Below are 24741 nucleotides of genomic sequence, written 5' to 3'. Positions count from 1 at the left end.
GGTTAATTCTTAGGTCCTCCCACCAGTCGCGTATCTCCGAGCCGCCTGTAATACACTCTTTAATGATGGGAACATTTGTTACTTCTTTACCTGGTGCCAGGCACAATTACTAAAAAGAGTTTTGTTTTGTTTTAAGTGTAGACTTACATGCAGTTGAAAAGTTAATACAGAGAGATCTCATGTACCCTTTACCTAGTGTTTCCCAGTGGTGACTTCTTGCAGGACTATAGTACAATATCATAACCAGAATATTCATATTGATACAATCCAAAGATTTTATTCAGATCCTCCTAGTTTTATTTGTATCCACTTGTGTGTGCACGTTTGTTGTTGTTAGGTGCCAGTCTTTTCCAACTCACAGTGACCCCACGCACAGCAGAATAAAGCACTGGCCCGTCCCACACCAGTTCCATGATCCTTGCTATTCTTGAGCCCATTGTCACAGCCACTGTGTCAATCCATCTCATTGAGGGCCTTCCCCTTCTTCATTGACCCACCACTTTACCAAGCATGATATCCTTCTCCAGGAAATGGTCCCTTATGACAACATGGCCAAAGTAGGTCAGACAAAATCTGGCCATTCTCGCTTCCAAAAAGTATTTCGGCTGCACTTCCTCCAGGACAGTTCTGTTAGTTCTTTTAGCAGTGCATGGTACTTTCAGCATTCTTTGCCAACACCACAACTCAAAAGCATCAACTCTTCTTTGGTCTTCCTTATTCATTGTCCTCCTCTCACATGCATATGAGGTGATTGAAAATATCAGGCACACCTTAGTCCTCAAGGAGACATCCTTGCTCCTCAGCACTTGAAACAGTTCCTTCACTGGCTGACCTGCCCAGTGCTACATCCTGACTGCTGCTTCCATTGGCGTCCATTGTAGAACCAAGCAATGTGAATTCTTTGACAACCTCAGTCGTTTATCCATTTATTGTGATGCTGCTGATTGGTCCAGTTGTGAGCATTTTTATTTTCTTTATATTGAGACGTAATCCATAATGCAGACTCTAATCTGCAGTCTTCGTCAGTAAGTGCTTCCAGTCATCCTCACTTTCAGCAAGCAAAGTTGTATCGTCGTATCTCAGGTTGTTGATGATTCTTCCTCCAATCCTGATGCCACGTTTTTCTTCATATAGTCCAGCTTCTTGGATTATTTGCTCAGCACATAGATTGAATAAGTGTGGGGAAAGGATACAACCCTGACGCACTCCCTTCTTGATTTTAAACCACATAGTGTCCCCTTGTTCTGTTAGAATGACAGCCTCCTGGTCAAGGTACAGATTCCTCATGAGTATAATCAAGTGTTCAGGAATTCCCATTCTTCTCAATGTTATCCATAATTTGTCATGATCCACACAATCAAATGCCTTTGCATAGTCAATAAAACACAAGTAAACATTGTATAGAATATTTCATTCTATACAATTTTATCATTTATGTAGGTTCATGGAGCCACCACCCCAGTCAATATACAGAACAGTTTTTCATCATCACAAAGTTTCCCTCGTATTGGCATTTTATAACTATACTTCCTTCTCTCCCTCATCTGCCTCCCTAATCCCTACCCCCCTAGCAACCACTCATCTGTCCTCCATTTCTATGATTCTTTCTTTTAAAAAATACTGTATAAACAGAATCATACAGTATAGAACCTTTTGGTACTGGTTTTTTTCACTCAGCATAATTCACTAGAGATTCATTCAGATTGATGCTTGTATTAAAAGTTCATTCTTTTTGATTGCTGAGTAATATTCTATGATATCAGTGTATCACCCTTTATATAGCCATTCACCCACTGAAGGACATCTGGGTTGTTTCAAGTTTTTGGTTATTTACAAATGAAACTGCTATGATGAATCATATACAGGCTTTTCGGGTAAACACAAGTTTTAACTTCTCTGGGATAAATGTACAAGAGTACAAATGCTGCATCAAATGCCGTCATGTGTTTAATTTTATAGAGTCCTGTCAAACTTTTTTCCAGAGTGACTGTACCATTTTACATTCATACCAGCAATATATGAGTGATCCAGTTACTCTTCATTCTCTGCAATATTTGGTATTGTCACCAGATATTTTTCGAAAGTATTGCTTCATTTAGTTTTTTTTTGTTTTAAAGATGGGTACATTTTACAAAGTCAGATGAAACATTTTACAACTCTTTAAGACACTTTATATCGCTATTCAAAGACATATTGAACACAATTACCTCTCACAATGGACTTGATAATAATAGTCTGGCCAGGTTGGCTAGGCTGGTGTGTGTCTGCTTTTGCTCTTCCATACTAACTATATTGGCCATGATTCTTCACATTTCTAAGCAGGTTTTCTCTCAGTTTATGGAGGCAATAGATTTCTGCACTGTCCAGTAATCTTCATGTTGCCTAATTTTGCTATCTTTGTTGTAAATTTCTGAATCACTTTATTTCTATTGTTTACCTTCTTCTATTGCTCTTTCCCAGTATTATCTCTTTTCCCTCTGCCTTCTTTTCTTTTTTATTTTTATTGTGGTGCAAACATGCACAACAAGACATTCACCAACATAACAACTTCCCCATTTACAGCTCAGGGACTTTGATGACATTTTTCAGGTTGTGCCACCATTATTGCTATCCTTTTCCAAAATATTCCACCACCATTAGCATAAACTCAAAGTCCTGCAAACAAAAGCTTTCCCTTTTCCCCTCCCTCAACCACTAATAATCATTGGTATATATCTATATCTATATCTCTATATATATACTTTTTCCCCACCTAGGCTGTCTAGGAATTTAGCCTCCCCTCCCTTCCCATCCCTAGTAATCAACAAAGAAAGTCTCCTTCCATGTATAAACCATTCCTTGACTTTTTACAATAGTGAACTAATACAATATTTGTCCTTCTCTGATTGATTCATTTCACTCAGCATAACGTCCTCCAACTTCATCCATGTTATGCGGTGTCTTGCAGAGTCTACATTATTCTTTAGTGTTGCATAGTATTCCATTGGGTGTATGTACCACAGTTTGTTTATCTATTCCTCAGTTGATGGTACTTAGGTTGTTTCCATCACTTTACTATTGTGAATAGTTCTGCGATGAACATGAGTGTGCCTATATCTATTCATGTCCTACTTCTCATTCCTTTTGGATATGTATCTAGTAATGGGATTGCTGAATCAAATGGTATTTCTATTTCCAATTTTTTAAGGAATTGTTATACTGATTTCCACAGTGGTTGTATCTTTTTACTGCCCCACCAGTAGTGCATGAGAGCCCTTTAGTATTTCTTACTAAACCACGGGGATACTTCTCTCTCACATCTTGAGTCTTATTAGCATTTAATCAAGGATCCCCACATGGATAACAAGGGTAATTATTCCTGATTGGCAACATAAAGGCTGCATTTCAGATTTCCTTGCCAGTCAGAATGGTTTTATCATTCATAAGAATCAAAGATTTTCTCTAGAAAGATGACCAGACTGTTATGTTAATAGATTATGCTTGTATTTGAGTAATAAATGTGTTGTGTTGTCTAGTTACCACTGACATATAATCATAATCTATTAGTCAGTTGACATTCAGGTTGCAAACATGTGACATGTTTACACACAATATCAGTTTTTAAAAGTCAAAAGTTTTGAAATACTGTAATAGTAAAATGTCAGCAGGTCTGGCAGAGACATAATAAACACTCTACCCACAACAGACAGTTGTTCAGATTTCATAATTGACAGAGTACTTTTTAAAAACATTTCATACATAGATGTGTACACACACGGATACATCTCACATGTTATCTCAGCCATGGTTAATTTTAATGAGTTTATGCTTCCCTTGGTCAAGTGTTCTTTTACTTTATTTTTGTCATCTTCTTTTATTGGTGACTATTTTCTCTTGATAGTATCACCATCATTTTATTTCATTATTTTTCTTCTTGCTATGACAAAACTTCTATTGATTGTTGGTTCAGGAAAAAGTCCCGTTGGTTGAGTAAATCATGTACCATAGGAGAAGTAGATTACATTAACACTGTGGCAAATTAGAAGAATTGGTCTGACTTCATGGCCTTAGAGAGAAGTACTCTATGGCTTGGTCCCTGCTGAAAATGACCAAGGGTGGTGGCAGTCCTCACCTGTGACTCCTGTGCTCACTCTGCCCCCTTCCTCCTGATTTTGGTCGATAAGACTATTTTCCTTGAAGGAACTACAGCTCTAATAGTAGAAGAGAAGGTTGGAAGTAAATCGGATTGGCTCTGGAACCTCTCCTGCTTTTCCTATGCTTTCAGAAATGTTAGGCTTTGAAGTAAAGGGATGAAGTGATCAACCTAAAGCGGCCCATACTGGCCAAATTTTGACTGAACATTAAAAAAATATGTATTACTAGTGCTAATATTATGGTTATTTGGAAAAAGTTGAAAGGGCCATGGTCCATGATTTTTAAAAGACATGAGTTAATACAAAGTGTACAGACGGACTTGTGATATTAAAAGGACATTGGATAGCAAAGAATAGATTTAATTCAGTGACCATTTTTATAAATGGGGGAATATTACATATGGATATTGGTATTTATATTAAATGTGTGTGTGTGTGTGTGTGCCTGCCTCCTTGGATCTGTAGAAAGGATTAAAGACACTAGAAATGGTAGGGAATTGTGGTGGCACGCTGGGTAAGGTATTCAGCTGCTAATCAAAAAGCCAGCGCTTTGAACCCACCAGTTTGCTTCCGTAAAGATTTACAGCCCTGGAAACCCTATGAGGGCACTTTTACTCTGTCCTGTAGTGTTGCTATGAGGAGGAATTGATTCAACAGCAGTGGGTTTGGGTTTGGAAGTGCTAGACTTTTATTCAGATAATTATAAAATATTTTCTTTTATATTTTCTTATTTTAGAGATATTTAACTTTTTTAAAATGTTTTATTTTGAAATGATTATAAACACAGGAAGTTGCAAAAGTAATACAAAGAGTTCCATGTGCCCTTCCCCCAGCTTCCGCCAGCAATGAAGTCTTATATAGTTGTAGTATTATGTCAAAAACCAAGAAATTGACAGCTGACATTGGTACGTTACTGTTAATAATTAGACTATAGAACTTATTTCATTTTCACATTAAAAAAACCCTTTCATTCATGTGTGTGTATCTTTCTATGTTTTTATCTTAACATATAAATCCATGTAACTGCCACCAGTGCCAAACTATGGAACTGTTCCATCACTGCAAAAGAACTCGGTCATGCTATCTCTTTGTATTTGCATCCATCCTCCTTAAATCCTCTCTCACAACCCTTCATTCCGGTTCCCTGGCAACCAATTATTTGTTCTCTATTTTTATCTCTATCTCTAGTTCTGTCATTTCAAGAATGTTATATACATGCATCATACAATATGGAATCTTTTTTGGCTTTTATCACTAAGCATAATACTTTCACAGTCCATTCAGTTTGTTGCAGGAATCAATAGGTCATTTGGAGATTTTTAACACTCCACTGTCAGTGATTGTTAGACATCTGTATGGAAAAAATCAAACCTTGACTCATACCTAACACTATCATCAGGAATTAATTTGAGCTGGTTACAAATCTGCATGTAAAAGCTAAAAATGTAATGCTCTTAGAAAACAAGGATATCTTTATGACCTTGAGGCTGATAAAATCTTAGCATACAAAAGGTACTAATCCTAGAGGAAAACATTGATAAGTCAGACTTCATCAAAATTAAAAGCTGCTTCTCATCAAAAGCTGCCTTTAAGAAAAAAGACAAACTGTAGACTGGGAGAAAATATTCTAAATGTGTATCGACAAGGGACTTGTATCTGGAATAGAAAAAGAATTTTAATATTTGTAACAAAAAGACCAATACTCCGATAAAAAATGGCTAAAAGTCATAAACCAATATTTCACAAAAGTGGTTATATCAATAACCAATAAAGACATGAAAAGATGATCAACATTATCAGTCATCAGCACAATGCAAGTTAAAATCAGAGATACCATCTCATGTCACTAGAATGGCTAAAATGAAAACTGACAGCATCATATGTTGGTGAATATGTTGAGCAACTTCATATTTCTACCACATGCCAGATATCATTCTAGACCTTAGGGAAATAGCAAGTAGGTAAGTTCCAGGTCTCATGGAGCTTACGTTCTAGAAAGGGAAACAGACAATTAACAAAGAAGCTAAGGTTATGTATGTCAGTTGGTGATGGGTGCCAAGCAGAAAGATAAAGCACACTGTGGGTGAGAGAGTGATAGATGGAGTAATCAGGGGCAGGTCTCTCTGATGAGGTAACACTTGAGCAGAAATCTCACATGAGGTGAGGGAAGGAGACATGCAGGCATCCGAAGGAAGAGAATTCCAAGCATGTGAACGTTGTTGTTGTTGTTGTTGTTATATGCCATCGAGTCAGCCCCGACTCATAGTGGAAACCCCTCCTTGGGTTTCCGAGGCAGTATCACTACGGAAGTAGGATTGCCCAACCTTCCTTCCGAGGAGTGGCTGGTGGGTTTGAACCGCCAGCCGTCTGGTTAGCAGGCAAGTGTCTTAGCCACTATGCTACCAGAGCTCCCAAGTATGTGAACAGTAAGTGCAAAGACCCTGAAGTAGGAGGAGGCTTGCTGTGATGGAGGCATGGCTGGAGCAGAGAAAGCCAGGGAGAGAAAGGAGATGAGGTCAGAGGCATAGTTTGGAACACTTCATGTGAACCTAATAGGATTTTGCTTTTAAGCGAAACGAGAAATCACTGAAGGATTTTAAGCAGGAGAGTGACAAGATCACATTGGCAACTGTGTGTAGGGAATGTCCCTGATGGGGATGGAGATGGGGTTAACAGGAAAAACATACCAGCTGGAAGGCTATGGCAGTAGATCCAGGAGAGAGATGGTCATGACTGAGATCAGTGTGGTGGCAGAGGAAGTGATGAGCAGGATTCTGGATTTATTTTTAAAACAGATGGATTTAGAGCTGATGGATTTGATGTATGATGTTGAGGTAGAGAGAAGTGAAAGAAGACTTCTAGTTGTTCTGAGCAACTGGAATTACTGAGATGGAGTAGACACTGAAGGAGAAGTAAGATTGAGGAGGTCTTTGGACATGTTAGGAGCTCTTGTAGCGTAGTGCCTAAGGGATTTGACTGCTAATCAGAAGGCTGGCGGTTCAAACCTACCAGCCACTCCTTGAAAGGAAGGTTAGGCAATCTACTTCCACAGTGATACCGCCTCGGAAACCCAATGAGGGGTCACTATGGTTGGGATCCAACTTGACGGCAGCGCGTTGCATAGGACATGTTAAGTTTGAAATGCTTATTAGACTTGAAAGTGAAGATATTGAGTCTAAGATTCAGGACAAAGGAGGCTCGTGATCTACATCTGGAAGCTGTCAATGACTTCAGTTAACAATGGATCCTCTAAATCTCTATCTCTAGACTGGCTTTTTATCTCAAATGCCAGACTTTTATCCAATTGCCTACTATATATCTCAACTTGAAGCTCATAGTTACCTTACACTCATCAGGTTCCCAACTCAACCATTTCTTTTTCATATCTGGAAATGGCATAAACAAACACAAGGTGATCTTTTCTCCTACATCTTTCCATAACCCTATTTCCATTTTAAAATGAAAAATATAAAGAAAACATTTAATTATGGAATTTTATTTTACAGCAAATTTGCTTGGAGTGTGTCCCTTTATGAATTGGAGGAATACATGTAAACCAGTAAAGCTAAGGAAAAAGGCAACCATAGAATACAGCAGGAGAGAGCACCACTTTCAGAGAAAAAAAGGTTTTACTGTGGAAAAACTGAAAGCATGTTAACATTGGAATAGACTTGAGATATCATTGAGATTGTTAGCCCCTTATTTTTTTCTGGTGTGATAATTGGGATGTAGAGGGAGCAAATAATTTGCCAGCATTACACAAATACTAGGAATAGAATCAGAACTAGAACTTCATCTCTTCACTCCATAACTCTTCATGGTATCAAAGACAGATCCAGACTTTTGTGTGGATTTTTGGCTCTTTTCCACTGGTGTTACGCAGTTACTGTGATGCATGTCTGGAGTTGCTGAAGTGGTTACCAGGTAAGAGTGGGCAGAGGGAGGGGGAAAATATGTTCACGGAGAAAGCCTGCTTTAGAGTGAAACCATTTGAGAGTGGAAAACACAGGCAGAGACAGAGACCAGGATCTGAGGGCATCATCTGACCCCTGCAATAAACTGTGCTTGAAGCTAATGCTACCACTTGGACGTCTTAGTTATGCAAGCAGTTTATTTCCATTTTGTTTAAAGCAGTTTGTATTAGGTTTTCTGTCACTCGCAACCAAGACTCCTGAATGTGCCAAGCTTCTTACTTTTGCAAGGTCAATGGTACTTATTTATTTATTTTTAATGTGGTTTCATTTTGGGAAAGATTAAAAATTAGGCAATTCATCAGGACTGGATTTAGGACGTGGTTAACTAAGGATGGAAAATCATATGGGTAACTTCTCAACTTTCATTGCTTTCCCCAGAAAACTTTAGCTCCTAAGTTATTGGTATAATTGTTTTTTTCACTACTGAGTTCTCCTTTGCATTATTTATTTATTTAAATATTTTATTGTGTTTAAGGTGAATCCACTGTATTCTTGAAAGGATAACTTATTTCAAAGAGATTGCTAAGAAATGTTGTTATATTGGTATAAAAGAAATGCAGGTTCTGTATCGTTTAACATAACAATGTCCTCTGAGTCTTGAGAGGCAGAGTAAACCAAAAACCAAAACCAAACTCACTGCTATCAAGTCGATTCTGACTCAAAGTGACCCCTATTGGGTTTTCAAGGCAGCAAATCTTCACAGAAGTAGATTGCCACATCTTCCTCCCGCAGAGTGGCTGGTGGGTTTGAACTGCCAACCTTCTGGTTAGCAGTCAAATGTCTTAGGCACTGCACCACAAGAGCTCCTTAGAGGCAGACACTGTATATGTACTTTGCCTTTATGCACATCATCTCATGTCTAATCCATAGTAACTCTGCAAGTATTCTCACATCTGTAATACAGTTGAACTAGAGACGCAGAGGATATGGCTCTTGCCCAAAGTCACCCAACTGGCAGTAGGATCTGAACTCATCTATACTCTTGCTTTTGTGCTAGAAGTATTTGCATTCCCCCAGAACCCAGTCCTGATAAATTTCCTAGGAACTTCAAAACATGGTACTTTCTATAAAGATGTTTTAACCTGCTTTTCATTGAGATGATGAACAATATGATGAATATAATGTCACTAAATTGTACACCTGAAGACTGTTGAAATGGCAAGTGTTTTATTATATTTTTTTACCATAGAAAAATGAAAAAAAGAATTCCACGAGGGAAGCATAGTGTATTGAAAGAATATAAAAAATGCAGTTATCCAATACAGACATGACAGGTAGAGAGCTAGTATTGGCTAGTTCCTCTTCTTCCCAACTCCCTTCTCAATCTTTTTTACCCATTTTTTTTTTTCTGTTTGTAGTATAACATACACAAAATGTGTCCAATGCATTGATTTTAAGTGTACAGCTTAATGATTTTTAAAAAAATGTTTGTATTCATGAATCTTTACTTAGATTAAGACAGAACACATCTGGCACTCCAGAAGTTTCCTTTGTGTCTCTTCTCAGTATCTAGTCCCACCCAGAGGTAACCACTAGTGAGACTTCAGTAACTGTCACATAGTTTTGTCGGTTGTTGGACTTATTAATGGAATCATCCTCTCTTTCCCCATTGCTGTCGACTCAAGGCAACCTCATGTGTTAGAGTCAAACTGCTCCATAGGGTTTTCGTGGCTGTAATCTTTATGAAGCAGATTGCCAGGTCTTTCTTCTCAGGGCCACTGGATTTGAATCACCAGCCTTCTTCTGGTTAGTGGTCAAGCACAAACCATCCATGCAGGGGCCAATGGAATTGTACAGCATGCATTTTTGTATCTGGCTTCTTTCACTCAACATGACATTTGTTGAGATTCATCCTCGTTTGAGTCAAATTTATTTTTTTTATTGCAGTGTTGTAGTCCATTGCTCTTTCTTAATGCATTTTTCATATATTTAATTTTGTCAAGTTTCATTTCATAGACTGAGTGAAAAGGGGCCTTAGGGATTATTCAGCCTAATTCAGCTTCTACTTTATCAAGAAAACAGGAAGCCCAAGGAGAATATCTTTCCCAGTCAAGGTAGACCACAAAGGTCTCCTCACTGCCAGTCCAGGTCTCACCAATTCCATTCCCTTCTAACTTACACTTTTACAAATATCACTTGGCTTATGTTTTCAGAAGTGTTTACAGGGTATGTTAAATATTTACCCAAAAGTATAATGGAGAGGAGAGAGCAGCTGGTTGAAATCAGTGGTTTATCTTATGGAAGGTCCATCAGTTTTAGCCTGACAATTTCTAGCAACAAGCAGGACCTCTGCAAACCTTGCAACTAAGCAACATGTTTAGATTTGAAAAAGGTCCCTGGATATTCTGAACAGCCCTGGCATCACAGGCCCCAACCCCCACTTAAAGCACAAGCCACTTGAATACTTCCAATTTTTCTGCTTTGCAAGGTTTCATGTCCTCCTATCAACTCTGACACATGGCCTAAGCCAGTCACATCCTGAGTTTCCACATGCCTTTTGATTAATTTCATGTCAGGTGGTGGTTTAGAAAGGAGAGGCCAAGGCAAGCTCCCTCCATTCTGAATGGAATCACAGCAGCCTGAAATGAGCCCAGCTGGAGAACTCTTCGTAATCCAAATAGACTTAATAGGCAGGAAACTAAACTTTGGGATAGAAGTGGGTTAAATATCAGCTAGTGGTGGGCTTGGCCACAGCTATTCCAAAGAGAATGCCCTTTCTGCTTATTTCAGTGTTTATCATTCTGTTCTGAAAACTCAAGTTCTCAGCTGTGTTTAGACAATAAAGCTCATGGAAGTTGTGGTGCTTACTTTCTCCGCCACGTGGGAAAGTACCTTCAATCTAGTTTTTAGTAAGATACTATCCAGCTACATCACATTACAATGAAAAACAAGTGTGGTCTGAGACAAAAAAAAATTGATTTGACTATAACCGAGGGACAGAAAATGATCAAAATCCTTGTTTCTCATTATGGTTCACAGACCAACAGCATCACCAGGGAGCCTATTAGGAATATCAACCCCAGGCCCACTGAGTCAGAATGGGCATTTTAATAAGACCCCCAAGAGATTTGTATGCAGAGGGTAGTTTGAGAAGTATTGCCCCAAGATCATTCAGATAAAGAAATTAGAGCTCCAAGAAAAGTGGATTGCCCAGGTGAGGTACAGTTTGACATCAAGTATGTGTGTAGGGGAGGGAGAACAGGGGTCAAAAGACATGGTTTGAAACCATCTCCCTGCTGGATTTGCTGATTCTGTCCGAGTGTCTCCAGCTTGGACAGGAGTGGGCACACAGTACACGCTACTCCATAGTTACCATGTCACGTTGACCCAGCACAGCAAGTGTGGAGTAAAAAATTCACTTCCAGTGGCACACGGCCATTTCAACCACACTTCACAAACCACCAGCCCCCAACTCCCTGGGTGTTGTTAACTAAGAGATGAGGGTGTCTTCATCAGTATGCTTCTTTCTAAAAACGCCCAAGGGCTACAATAATGAAGAAATAATTTCATGGACTATATGGGCTAACTTCAACCAACCAACAAAAGACCCACGACAAAACAAAACAAAAACCCCAACACCATCCCTAAACCCTTTTAGTTGTAGAATTCATATACATTCAAGAGATTTCACAATGCTAATTCTATTCTTTTATTTCCTCATAGCACAGTTTATCTGCTTTTTTACATCCTGATTTATACAAACTGCAAATGAAAAACAGGCATTTTTAATCGTCCAAAATGCATCTATGAAATGTAGCACAAACCCGAGAATTTAAACTTAAAACAGGTTTAACTGAAGCAGCTTTACTGCAATCTCTTAAAAGCAGCATTACAGCTTAAATATTTATGCCTGTAAATAATCTGCATAATCTACAATACATAGTTATTTTAGAAGCAGTTGAGTTATAATTGGAAAAAACAAAACAAAGACTTCATTGCAAAGTTATGACAACAATTATTTGAAACTTAAATTATTTACAATTAAACAATTAGGGTCCTGATTCACAAAACTTAGTGCATTTCATGATTTATTTATGAGTTTTACAGAGAAGCAAGCAGAATACTCCCTAGCTAAAATCTGGAGTGAATGGCTTTTAGAAGAAGTCTGTCAATATGCTTACTGGAAACTGAGGAAAAAGTAACAGAAGAAAACTTCAGCAACTGCATTTGTTTTGCAAATTTAAGTATACAGAGCAATCAGAATAAAAGGCGCACAATAGAACTGATGTCTTTTTTGACAGACTCTTGATACGTACAGCAAGAAAAACGATTCTCACCTTTTTTCAGTTAAAGAAAAAAAAATCACTCTCAATAATCAGTACATGTGAACTCAAGTGATAGTCTCCTTTCTTCCTACAGAGTTGTCTTGAGACTTATTATAATGCCTGAATCAGCAAATTTAAATAAGACTACAGAGGAGGAAAGTCTCTTGTACAACCACCATCAGTTCAGCAGGTTTTATTTAGTGGTGAAGGCTTGGGGCAGAGTGACCAAGTGGCTAGCTATTCCCACTGTAGAAGAAACATAGATAAGGTGCTAAAAATCCAAGATTATCCTTGAAGCACTTCAAAGGCTTATGTGATTTTATGTACACAACAAAGGAGATGACTGCAAAGAAAATAAATGAGAAACTTTTTTTAAAGTGAAATGGTAAATTTCAGTGAATCAGGTCCCAGGTAGTTATTTAGAAGAACAAAACTTTACAGTAAACATTTTAAGCTCTGGAATGCAAGTATAGTACAATGACCAGTACGTGACATTTACAAAACTGCTGAGACAGTTTTTCCAGAGTAAGACTTAAAAAATGTACAAGCTAGTTCACAATGCTTTTAGATACAATGTTATTAAAATACATTGTTAATCATAAAAATACTTTATTATGTACATGTACACTGTATAAACTCTGGATTTATCTAACTGAAGAAAGCCACTAAATTAATTTCTGGCCCAGGAAAGAGTGAAGTTCTATTATTTGGTCTTCATACCACACCATGGACTGAGAGTCATGGTACTGCAGTTAGTTTTTCAATAAAACAGTTAATGGAGTTTTCTTCTTACTGTAGAACGTCTAGTTGGAAGAATCAGTTTTACTTCCACTATATTTTACTTTCCTAAATGATGATCCAAGTAACTCTGGGCATTCACATAATTCATTTGCAATTTGGTTACACTTCAAAATAAGGCTATAGTTCATTTCATCAGTTATGATACTGTCTTGCTTGTAATCGGGATGGTTTGCGATAAACACCCTCATCCATCTGGCAACTGTCATTAGTTCTCCTGGAAAAAAAAATAAGTTGACATTTAATGGCCAGCACAAACACAACTTTCAACAAAAACCAATATGACCTCTTAGTGTAGCCACACGGCAAGGTTTGGGAGCACATCTTCCACAGTGTTTCAAGAATTCTTCCTGGAAAAGAATTTTTAGGCTGCAGCAGGCAATTAGAATACATTCAACCAGCTGCTATGATACCTGGTTAGATGCTACCACATGCTGACAATGCCAGCTTTTAAGAGACAGAAGCTGGCCTATGTGTACAAGAGCACACGTGCTCCCTTTTAGCTACAGCAGTCATGTAGACTGCTGGCGCTGTGAGATTGCTTCAGAAGGCTGCAGGGTCCTGAGTTCCCTAGACTGATCTTGATCAAGTAGGTGGACAGAATAAAGAAGCAGAGCAAATGAAGAGGGAAATTGGCAGAAACGCCATTTGGAAGGTGACAGGTCTACAGTCATCCTTTTGTAACTCCAGAAAGTTTAAGAAGCATTAAGTAAACTATAGATACTGTTATCATTACTATTACTTTTCTTTCTAAACACTTTTTATTGTAGTTTACAGAGCAAATTAGTTTTCATTCAACAGTTTACATATATTTTGTTTCATGACATTGGTTGCAATCCCCCCTCAATGTAACAGCACACTTCCCACTACCTCCCTGGGTTCCCCATTTCCATTTGCCCTTCCTCTCCTGTCTTCTGAGCTTTGTTTTTGGGCAGATGCTGCCCTTTTGGTGTCCTATGGTTGATTGGACTGAGGAATAAATTCCTCCCTGCTGTTGTTATTCCCTTTATTGGCCTGTCTATTATTTGCCTGAAAGCTGATCCCTGGGGGTGGTTTCAGTTCCAGACTTGAAGAATGGCTGAGGGCCACAGTCTCAAGGGTTCCACCAGTCTATCATACCAGTAAGTCTGCTCTTTTTTATGATCTTGAATTTTGTTCTACATTCTTCTCCCACTCTGTCCAGGATCTTCTACTGTGATCTTGATCAGAGTGGTCAGTAGTCTTAACCAAGCCCCATCTAGTTCTTCTGGTCTCAGGCTGTGGTTTGCATGGACGATTAGTCCACTGGACTCATTGTTTCCTTGAGTCTTTAATTTTCTTCACTACTCTTTGCTCCAGATGAGTATAGTTAGTTGCATCTTAGATGGCCAGTCTCAAGCTTTCAAGACCCCAGTTGCTACTCACTGAAGCAGGATGCAGAACCTTGTCTCTGCGAACTATGTTGTGCCAATTGACCTAGAAGTCCCAAAACTGTGGTCCTAAGTCCCCACACCCAGTGACTCATTCCCTCAAGGTGTTTGGTTATGGCTAAGAAGTTTTCAGAATTCTGCCCCTGTTGTATTCTACAGTATCTGTGGATGTATTTGCAGCACGTACAAATATATATGTAGAAATATCCTCTGTCAAACATACGTACACTCATGGATGTACTCTCATTCGCCTTCCCATATCTCTTCAGCTTATTTGTTTACATATGTATCTATTCGTAGATATTGTTTGTTATTACTATTATTGCAGGACTGTGTATATAACAGTACCTGTTATCTTTTACCCTTTTTTTTTCATTAACAGTGAACAGTTACTTTGTACAAGCACTGTATTAGACACTATAAATGTCACCTTGAAAGTCAAAGAAAGGAGTTTTAGTATGTTCACTGTGTGAGGAAGGCAGACTAAAGATCAAAATGTCCTAATTCTACAGCTTTCTTAAGCTACAAAATTACTTCCCCCTATATTAAAAAGCCAAAGATGATATACAATGAACACAGGTAAACATAAATGACAGACAATTCAGATATTGGATTTCACTAAGATGCCATCAATTATAAGATGCACCACTATTTTATAAATCAGTGAAGGAAAAAAAACAAACAAAACAACCATAAACTGAGACTGTCAAAGATTATAAGGTATATACAATTGCACAGAAGTTACAGTGTGAAAACATGTGTGTTAAAAAACCTAGTATACTTTCAAAGACTACTTTAAGAAGCTGACTATGAGAGTCCACCTGTAAAATGAAATTAAAAAAAAGGATACTATACCAGATGCTCTCTTCTTAATTAGCTTTAGGTAGTTTAGAATACTACATCTGGTGTCCACATCCACTTCCATGTTTTCAAGGTAAGAGTTTAGAATTGGGATCAGCCCAGGAAATACACCTTCCTACAAGAAGAAGGACACATATTAACTCCCTGCCAGTTGGTGTGAACAGGAGGTGAGCTGGACGGGCACCTACCTTTCCGTTGATGATGGTGTCTATGCTCATTAAGGTGTACTCCTCCTGGGTGAGATCAGTGCTGTTCTGGGCCTTGCCACACCCGTCTACCACAGCATTGCCACCTGCACAGGAGAGGGAAGAAGAGCTTTAGCAGTCTGTAGCAAAAACTGATCCTAGAAATCCAAGAGACTGTAATACCTTTGCAAATGTCTTTCCTGAAATAAAACATTCCCCGCAAGACAGCATCTCGTTTCTGTGCTACTTTCATGTTTTCATCCACCTAAGGGAGAAAAATAATCAGCTATGTCAACATGTAAATTGTAGTGCCTTTCTCCTTCTGCAATTAGGACTTCTGAGCAGTTCTCCTTTCTCTTCCAATGCTTTCTGCTTTCAAGGATCAGCTTTTACTGTTATGTGGGGCCTGTGTCACACTCAACCATGGATCAGTATATGCTTACTTTTAAAAAGCAAAAACTTGTATTTGTGTAGAACATTTGCATTTCTAAGCACTTTTGTGACTGAACCTTGCAATAAGTCTATGGTGTTCAGAGGCCAAGTGGTGTCCCTTTACACAGCATGGTGACTTATCAAAGATTCCAAGGTAATGAACCACATAGCAGGGCTGGAACTCAGTTCTCCTGACAGATCAGTGTCCTACCTACCATGCCACTGGGGTTCCACTTTGGTGAGGAAAGGCAAAGAGTCAATAGGCTACTGATTAGGAATAGGTTGATGGAGGGGTGTGATGACAAGGCCCTTGGTCCTCCAAGGGCACAGAGTCACCAAGTTAATGTTTGCCTGCATGGTGACTCAGGCCATGTCTACTGGGGAAAAGCCCTCATTCATGAGCCTAACCAATGGAAAAATTTGTCCTTGTTTGTGAATTCTTCATTTCTCCAGTGACTTTTTAAGACCCTCACAATAGAGCATTTTTTTTTAGTAGTAATCCTGTCTTCTATGCTGAAATCTTAGGTGGAACCTCAGGATATAAAATGGATGTAAGTTAGAGGCTCAGGTGAAGTGAGATGTGTGGTACAAAGCTGTAGGTACTTAGCATTCCCCCTACTCATTACTTATTATTTATTTTTTCAAAGACACTTATAAAAAAATTTGTTTCTTAGCCTTGACAAGATTTCTGCTCTTACAAATTTCTTTTTAAAAGTGCATTTTATTATTGCTCTTTAGATTCTCAAAGAATCTGACTGCTAAGTTTCATTTATATTCAATCTTTATTTTTTTTATGAAAACACTTAAAACTATGATTTTTCCCCTAAAGAACTGCTTTGCCCCTTGTTTTCCTACATAGTCTACAATTGCAGTTTTTGACTTAATCTTTAAACTAAAACCTATTTGGAAAAAACAAAGTTTAATTCCCAAGTGTTAGATTTCTCTTGAACACCTTTTTGTTGCATTTTGGTGGGAAGGTGACCTGTTGTTAGGATGTCGACTTTTGAGAATTGAAGATTTTCCTTAATTTTTGTAACTCCTCCTCAGGGCATTTAAAAAAAGATATGCTATGGTGACATTTGATATATATAATGTATGCTTACTATTCATGGTGGACATTCCCTGTGGACAGTGAATTAGCAAATACTGAACCAGCCTTGCTTAACCTCAGCTGGGAATGTGTGCATCAGGGAAGCTCAAATTTTTTGCTGCTCTGTGCCAAGTCCATGCCCACAGACGACTGGGGAAGCGCAGCAGGTACTCATTTTGGGGACACAAATACATTTTATTTTATTTTTATTTTTTTTCTTTTATTTAAAAACCAAACTCACTGCTGTTGAGTCAATTTGACTCAGTGACCCCTCCTTGGGTTTCCAAGGCAGTATCACTACAGAAGTAGATTGCCCAATTTTCCTTCTGAGGAGTGGCTGATGGGCTTGAACCACCAACTTTCTGGTTAGCAGTCAAATGCCTTAGGCACTATGCCACCAGAGCTCCCCCACAAATACATTTTAACAAGCAGTAAATATCGGCAAATAATGAGATTTGACTGTAGGGATAGAACAAAGCTTATTAACAATGTTATTTAATTCCCCTATGCCCTTTCTTGTTCTTTGATTATATGACTTGTCAGTTTCTGCATAAGGTGGAAGGCACTTGAAGTGATTTACCTCTATTAATGCCACAGGCCCTCAAAACCCACTAGTCTCCATTCTACAGGCAGAGAGGCACTGAAAAGGTAACTCACCCGAGGTTAAAAAGTTATTAGTACAACTGACTTATGAATTTAGGTTCCACACTAAAGTCTTATCTATACTGCCTTTAAATACTTCTTATGCTTCTAAGAAGTTTTTGTTGTACTTTAATGGTATGAAAAGAACTATGAAAAGAACATTATCTTGAAAGAATATAAAAAATTTCTTTCTCTGTTCCATTTAGTATTTCTACCTCACATTTTATTTTGTCTATTATTTTGTCATTCTTTTATCTTTTTAAAAAAGATTATACTGCCGTTTATTTTCAATATTTGTCTTTTTACATGTCTCATGTAAATAACACATACTATAATGCTGCTATTTTATAATCTGTTTTTTGCTTTTTAATAAGAGTTCATTCTATTCAAATTTGTCTTGTTTTTATCATTTTATGTTCTGTGGATGATGCATCTTACCAATTCCCCCACATCTTCACCCACTTTAATGGCACTAAAGATTTCTTTCTTCCTTTGCCCATCTTTCTTGTCTATCTCTAAAGACTAATTCTCTATGCTTCAGTTTTTTTCATAATTTCCATTTCTTTGTCATCCTGCTTTCCATTCTGGGAGAATTCAGTTTGGTTTTTAAAATCACTAACTTTCATCTTCAACATCTGTTCTACTAATGAGTGTTAAAAAACCGAGTTGCCATTGAGTCGACATGTATGTCAGAGTAGAACCGCTCCAGGGTTTTCAATGGCTGCTTTTTCGGAAGCAAAGCACCAGGTGAGTATATTGTTTTAAAAGTGCAGCTACCCTGTCCTTCATTTATAAGAATTCCTATTCTCCAAATTCTCTGTGGTACGCAGTGCTTGTTTATTTTATGGATGTGATCCTGCTCTAGAATTTGAGGGTACTAATTAGAATTTAAGAACTCTTTCTAGTTTTTTGAAGTGAGTGTGTTTCACTGAGGATAATTTACCCTGTAAGCCCAGCTGAGCCCTTCTCTTCAATACTGTTATTCTCATAATCTGTTGATTTTCAAACATCAAATCATACTTATGAACAAAGGCTTAGACTGGTAGCTTATATGGACTCTCCCTTAGATAGATCTGATCGCCTAGAATTCTATGGGTTAACTTTGCCCTGGGAGTGATGAACAGTCCAGCAGGGGGAGGCAGATAGGTGGGGCATTCTTCAGGGTGGTGGGTGACATAGGCACAGGATGGATCCTCACGGAAGGCGTAGGGAGCCAGGGATCCTGGTGGCAGGTGCTGGGCTAAGCAGGTCTACTCTTTCTCCCATGTTCACTGTGACACTCCACTTCTCCTTTCTCTGGCTTTAAGACCTACCCCTGGGCAGACCCTTCACTGTGTCTAGCAATTTTTCCCAATTACTTTCTGTGCCAAGAGGACCACTGGCCCAGGACCCAAAAGCTCTCACTGACTTAGCCTACTGCCCTGAGGCCTACAGTTGTGCTGCCTCAGCCTGGGTTTTTTTTTTTGAGGCTGTGCTGGGAAAATGACCCCAGAAAGTTTCTATTTTGGTCTTTGTTGGTTGGGGGTCATTAATTTGTTTTTCTTATAGTCCAATATCATCTACCCTCTCCAGCAACAATTCAAGTTTCCACTGAGGAGCACTTTTCCTGCATTCCAGCAGTTGTACTCCCCACTCCTAATTTTAATACTGTAATCACAATGGGGTTTTTTGGTATATGAAATCAACTTGTGGGACTCACTCTTATTATTCCCTTGAACAGAAAGTCTCTAGAAGTAAGGGGTTTTTCAAAGTCAATCCTAAATATCTTTTGAATGGGCTGAGTAAAGATTGACCATTAGCACCTCCCTACCTCCTCTTGCCAGGAGTCTCCACCAATGCAAACCCAAATTCTACAGCATAAACTCAACTTTAAAGGAATAAAGAATAGGGTAGAGGGAGAAGCATTTTGTTCTAAAGAGTGAACAATTTTAAATGAAGTCATATTTGGAGAAAATATTTTATATATATATAAAATATTTACTCCAAATATTTATGAGTAAATATATCTATAAATATCTGTATCCATCACTATAATGAAACACATTCTTACCTTTGACAGTGGAATGAGAAAATCCAATTTGTATGAAAGGATCACTCTGGTAAGCAGTACCACAAACACCACATATGCAGAGTTTTCAAAATCTGTTAATTGAACCTAGACAGGCAGAAGCCCAGAGACGTTACAGACCAACTACACATGAGGTGCTCCTCCCTGACCCAGGCCCCTCAGCTCATGCTCTTATCAGTCCCAAGACATCTCTGAGTCATTCCCTACTCTAAGTCTGGAAGCTCTCTGCTGACACCTATTCTCAGAAGTCAAACTGACAGAGCTTTTGGACCTACTTTTAACACATATTTACTTGATTTTTGCTGCCTCACAATAAACTTAATAACCTTCTGACAGCAGTATCAGAAAGGTGGTAAGCAGAGGAAGGGTTCTTCTGGGTCAGTTCCTACTGATGCCTATATCTTACCTCCATGGGACGAAATTCTACTCTCCATCCAATATCTGAGTTTGGAGGAGGGGGCTTAAATCTCATCGTCTGCCAGTTTGTGGACTGAATATTCTATAGTTAAACAACAACAAAAAAAAAAAGGCAGAGAATAAAATCAATTTTCCACACCTCCAGAAAATATTAAGATGGTTTGGTATTTAATTAAGGAAGACTGTTCACTGTTCAAACACCCTTTATTTTAGAAATATAAAAAGGCACAATTTAAGATTTTCTTGGAGCATGACCTGCTAGGAAAATAAGACAGCAAGCTTTTAACAAAAGTTAGGTACAGCACTGAAATAACTGATTATGCTATTTCATTCAGCATGTTTGAACTTTTTTGCCACTATATGAATAAGGAGGCACTCTGGTGACACTGTTGTCAAGGCATTAGGCTGCTAACAAAAGGGTTGGTGGTTCAAACCCACCAGCCACTCTGCAGGAGAAAGATGAGACAGTCTGCTTCTATAAAGATTTACAGCTTTGTAAACTGTATGGAGGTCACCATGAGTCAGAATTGACTTGATGGCAATGGGTTTCTTTATGCAAACAAGAGAAAATACTGAACAAAAAATGTAGAATCTAAGAGAACCCCTAAGAATCATAAAATGAGGGTACTTTAAAGCAATTTTTAATTTTTCTTTGTTATTTACGATGCTGAGTATTGAAAGGCTTCAGAGATCCCTACTGCCGTGAATTCATCACATCTCAGTTTATGAAGGAAAATGCACTTAAAACAGAGCAGATACCTCAAAATGATCAGACTCATTGGCATCATCTAGGTGTATTTTCTCCTCAAACAGAGTCAGTGGATCTCTAATAAAGAGATGAGCAACATGCTGGGCCAGGAGATGGTCAATGCCTACAAAGACAGATTACATGAGACTTACTTCAAAGTGTGAGATACCACTGTTCTAGAAGCCCAGTAAGAAAACAGGACAGCTCAGGAAGTTTGAAGAAGGGTTATCTAGAAGCTTAGGAAACAGCTGGTTTGTTTGCTACTCTCACCTGACCCAGGATTTTATCCTATGGACATTGGGGAAGTGTAACACTTTTACTCACTACTTACACAATGCCTGTTGGGGCACTGGTGTGGACCTAGATACAGGCCTCCAAAGTAAGTTCCTTTTGCTAAAAGTCAAGAAGATCTCACAAGTATTTGGAACTTGAAACTTTAGGAACAAGCAGCCTCATAAGAAAAGTTAGAGACTTCACACTAAAAACAGAAACCAGACCAGGAGTCAGCAAAAAAGTTTAAAAGAGTTTTGAAGAACTAAAGGCATACAATCAAATCTAGAAAGGAAGACTGGACACTCACCTTCCTGCAATAGTTGTTCATAGATTTCTTTATCTATCGTCAAGTTGATATCATTGTATTTCTCACCACACTCAGATAAGTAACTATCTATTGAATCATAACGGGATTTACTGATCCTGTAGTTATTGTTCTTCAGTGGCTAAAATTAAAAAAAAGAATAATTGCCTTTTAAAGTGATCTGGAAATAAACTAATGCCTCAAATAATTATATTAAAATGCTATATATTTTTATATATAATTATGAAAAAATATCCAACCTTAAAGTAAGATTATGCTACGAAAATAAATGGCAAGGTTAAATGCCAAAATAAACCTATTATGTAAAACAAAGCTCTCAAAATGATTTATCCTAAAGTTTATATTCTATTTAGAAAGCACATTCAGCAGCTTAGCTTATGAACAATCACATAAAGACCAGAGCAATAGTACAGCTCTGACTGGCAACATAATAATGGGGGAGAACGGGTTCCTTTAAAAACACCTATGTCCACCCAGCATTAATAGCAAAGTTCAAAAAAACAGAAAAGATCACATGGCAAGGATTTGGAGAGACTGAAACACTCATGCACTGCTGGTGGGACTGTAAAATGGTATAGCCATTGTGGAAAGTGGTATGGTGCTCCTTAAGAAGCTGGAAAAAGTAATACCATATGATCCAGCAACTCAACTACTAGGTATATATTCTAGGAAAATAAGATCCATGACACAGATATATGTACAGCTGTTCATCACAGCATTATTCACAATAGCAAAATGATGGAAACAACCTAAGTGTCCATAATTGGAAAACGGATAAACTATGGTATACACACACAATGGAGCACTATGTAATGTTAAAAAATGATGATGAATCTGCAAAACACCTCCTAACATGGATGAACAAAGAGGACATCATGCTGAGTGAAATTAGTCAATCACAAAAGTACAATTATTGTATGAGACCACTGCTGTGAAAAGTTAAGAAAAGGTTTACACACAGAAAGATATGCTCTTTGCAGGTTATCAGAGGTGAGAGGCGAAGGGAGGATAAATCACTAACTAGAGGGTAGATATGTAATAACTTGGGTGAAGGGAAAGGTAATATTCCACATGCACAAAATGATCAAGGCAGTGGAAGAAACAGGGAGGAGGACAAGAGTTAAAGGCAACAGAGGTGAATACTATTACACACATGATCCTGCAATAACAATAATAAGATAGGATATACAGAGAGACACAGCTAAATGGCGGCTGTGGGGGGAAGGCAAATAGGACTATTCCCAAGAATATATCTAGGTTTGACCAAGGATATCTCTACCTATATATTTATATATGCTGCAAATATATCCATGAATTGTAATAGAGTATACAGGCGGCAACTTATGAAAACTTCTTAGTCATAACCAAATACCTTGAGGAAATGAGTCACTGGACATGAGGCCTCAGGACCATAGTCACTAAGGTCAGTTGGCATACCATAGCCCACAAAGACAATATTCTACATCCTACTTTGTTGGCTATTGACTAGGGTCTTAAAGCTTGTGAGTGGCCATCTAAGGTGCAACTACTGGTCTCTCCCTGTCCTGAACAAAGGAGAGTAAAGAAAATCAAAGATGCAAGGAAAAAATTAGTCCAAAGGACTAAATGGAGCATGTTAACTCCAGCCTCCATGACCCTGAGACCAGAAGAACTAGATGGTACACCTGGTTACCAATGTTGACTGTTCTGAAATGGATCACAACAGGAGATCCCAGATAGAACGGGAAAAAAATGTGGGAAAAAAACTCAAAATTTTAAAAAAGACAATGCTTAATGGTCTGATTGAATACTGGTGGAACCCCCAGGATTATGGCCTTAAACACCCTTTAAGAAGGGAACTTAACTCAACTTTCAGGCAAATAACAGACAGGCCTATAAGGTAAACAGTGACACTAGGAGGGTATGCACTCATTAGAACAATCAACCATATGAGATCAAGAGGGCAGCATTTGCCCAGGGATAGCGCTAGGAAGGTGAGAGGGAGAAGAGAAGAAAACAAAACAACAACAAACCCCTATGTCAAGGTCCTATTCCTGGAAACAAATATTTATTAGGTTGAGATGGTGTGTGAGTATCTACTTTTAAAGATCTCCATAGGTGGTTCAGATATACACACCCTTGGGTGGAGATATGCAGGACAATTCAATGTAAAAGCAGTAAGAGGTATTAATTAAGCCTAATCTGTGACAATAGATCACATTTTCTACAGCAAAAATCATCACATACAAAGCACTGCAGTAGTGCCAGAAAAGACTTTTGGTAAAAACAGCCATCAGCTCAGATTTCTAAAATACAGAATAATGGCACTAATAATTACAGAAGCTTAAACAAGTACAGATTTCAACAAGTCATAAGGAACAACTTCCCACCCCAACCAAATCACATTTCCCATAAATTCATACCAAAACAAACACTATGAGGCCAAAGACCATAAATGAAAACAGGCTTATAACCTGTGAGCTTCTTTCTCAGGTGTGACTAACCCACTCGATTAAAATTTTAAAGAAATTTCAAGAATGCAAGCAGTTACAATAACCCCTCTTTACCTGCTGGATTTAAAAAGGTATTAAGGAGAAATCATCCCACCTCCAGTCCTCTCTCCTCCCGAGTTCGATCATCAACAGATGCAGAAATCACTCCCCAGCGACAATCAATGTCTGACACATAGCCTCGGTAAAAAGGAGACGCAGCACTCAAAGCCATCTAAAAACAAACAAAAGTCAGTGCCTACAGGTTCAAGTGTGACTTACATGCTGAACAAAAGTTCCATGAAGTTATTTTTCTGGTGAGAAAGATCAGAGTTTATGCAACCCATACAGAGTTAGTGATATTTCATCTTTCACCTGTATTTGCATTTGTATAATGAAATAGACAAGAAACTATGCAAAGGCTTGGATTTGATTCATGAAGATCATCTCTATGAGGTAAGGACATAGAAGATGATATAGGGAATAGAGCCAAATTCAAACTTGACATTTAACACATAAATGTGTTACTAACAACGGTAAACTTCTACAGCATAAACCCTTACTTCATTAGTTCTGAGTCTGCATACTATTTATGTTAGTTCATCTCTGATGAAGTCTTTAACAACTGCACACTGACAGCAAATTTTTTGCAC

At 38.2% G+C, this 24741-nt stretch overlaps 1 protein-coding gene across 1 annotated transcript in view; it reads right to left on the bottom strand.

Moving 5' to 3' along the window:
* Nucleotides 1-13175: 13175 nt before the first annotated feature.
* Nucleotides 13176-24741, bottom strand: part of GCLC (glutamate-cysteine ligase catalytic subunit) — a 75095-nt gene continuing 63529 nt past the window's right edge. The window contains exons 8-16 of the mRNA XM_007936134.2: nucleotides 24207-24323; nucleotides 21603-21741; nucleotides 21034-21146; nucleotides 20264-20356; nucleotides 19840-19944; nucleotides 15809-15890; nucleotides 15629-15732; nucleotides 15435-15555; nucleotides 13176-13387 (exon numbers count right to left, since the gene is read on the bottom strand). Coding sequence (XP_007934325.1) covers nucleotides 13176-13387; nucleotides 15435-15555; nucleotides 15629-15732; nucleotides 15809-15890; nucleotides 19840-19944; nucleotides 20264-20356; nucleotides 21034-21146; nucleotides 21603-21741; nucleotides 24207-24323 — 1086 coding nt within the window. The remainder of the gene's footprint in view (nucleotides 13388-15434; nucleotides 15556-15628; nucleotides 15733-15808; nucleotides 15891-19839; nucleotides 19945-20263; nucleotides 20357-21033; nucleotides 21147-21602; nucleotides 21742-24206; nucleotides 24324-24741) is intronic.

This window comes from Orycteropus afer, unplaced genomic scaffold (assembly GCF_000298275.1).
Source record: "Orycteropus afer afer isolate SDZICR_OR568_19922 unplaced genomic scaffold, OryAfe1.0 scaffold00034, whole genome shotgun sequence".
Taxonomy (NCBI): domain Eukaryota; kingdom Metazoa; phylum Chordata; class Mammalia; order Tubulidentata; family Orycteropodidae; genus Orycteropus; species Orycteropus afer.
Note: the sequence above shows the minus strand (reverse complement) of the source record. Positions and strands in the feature narration are given on the sequence as shown.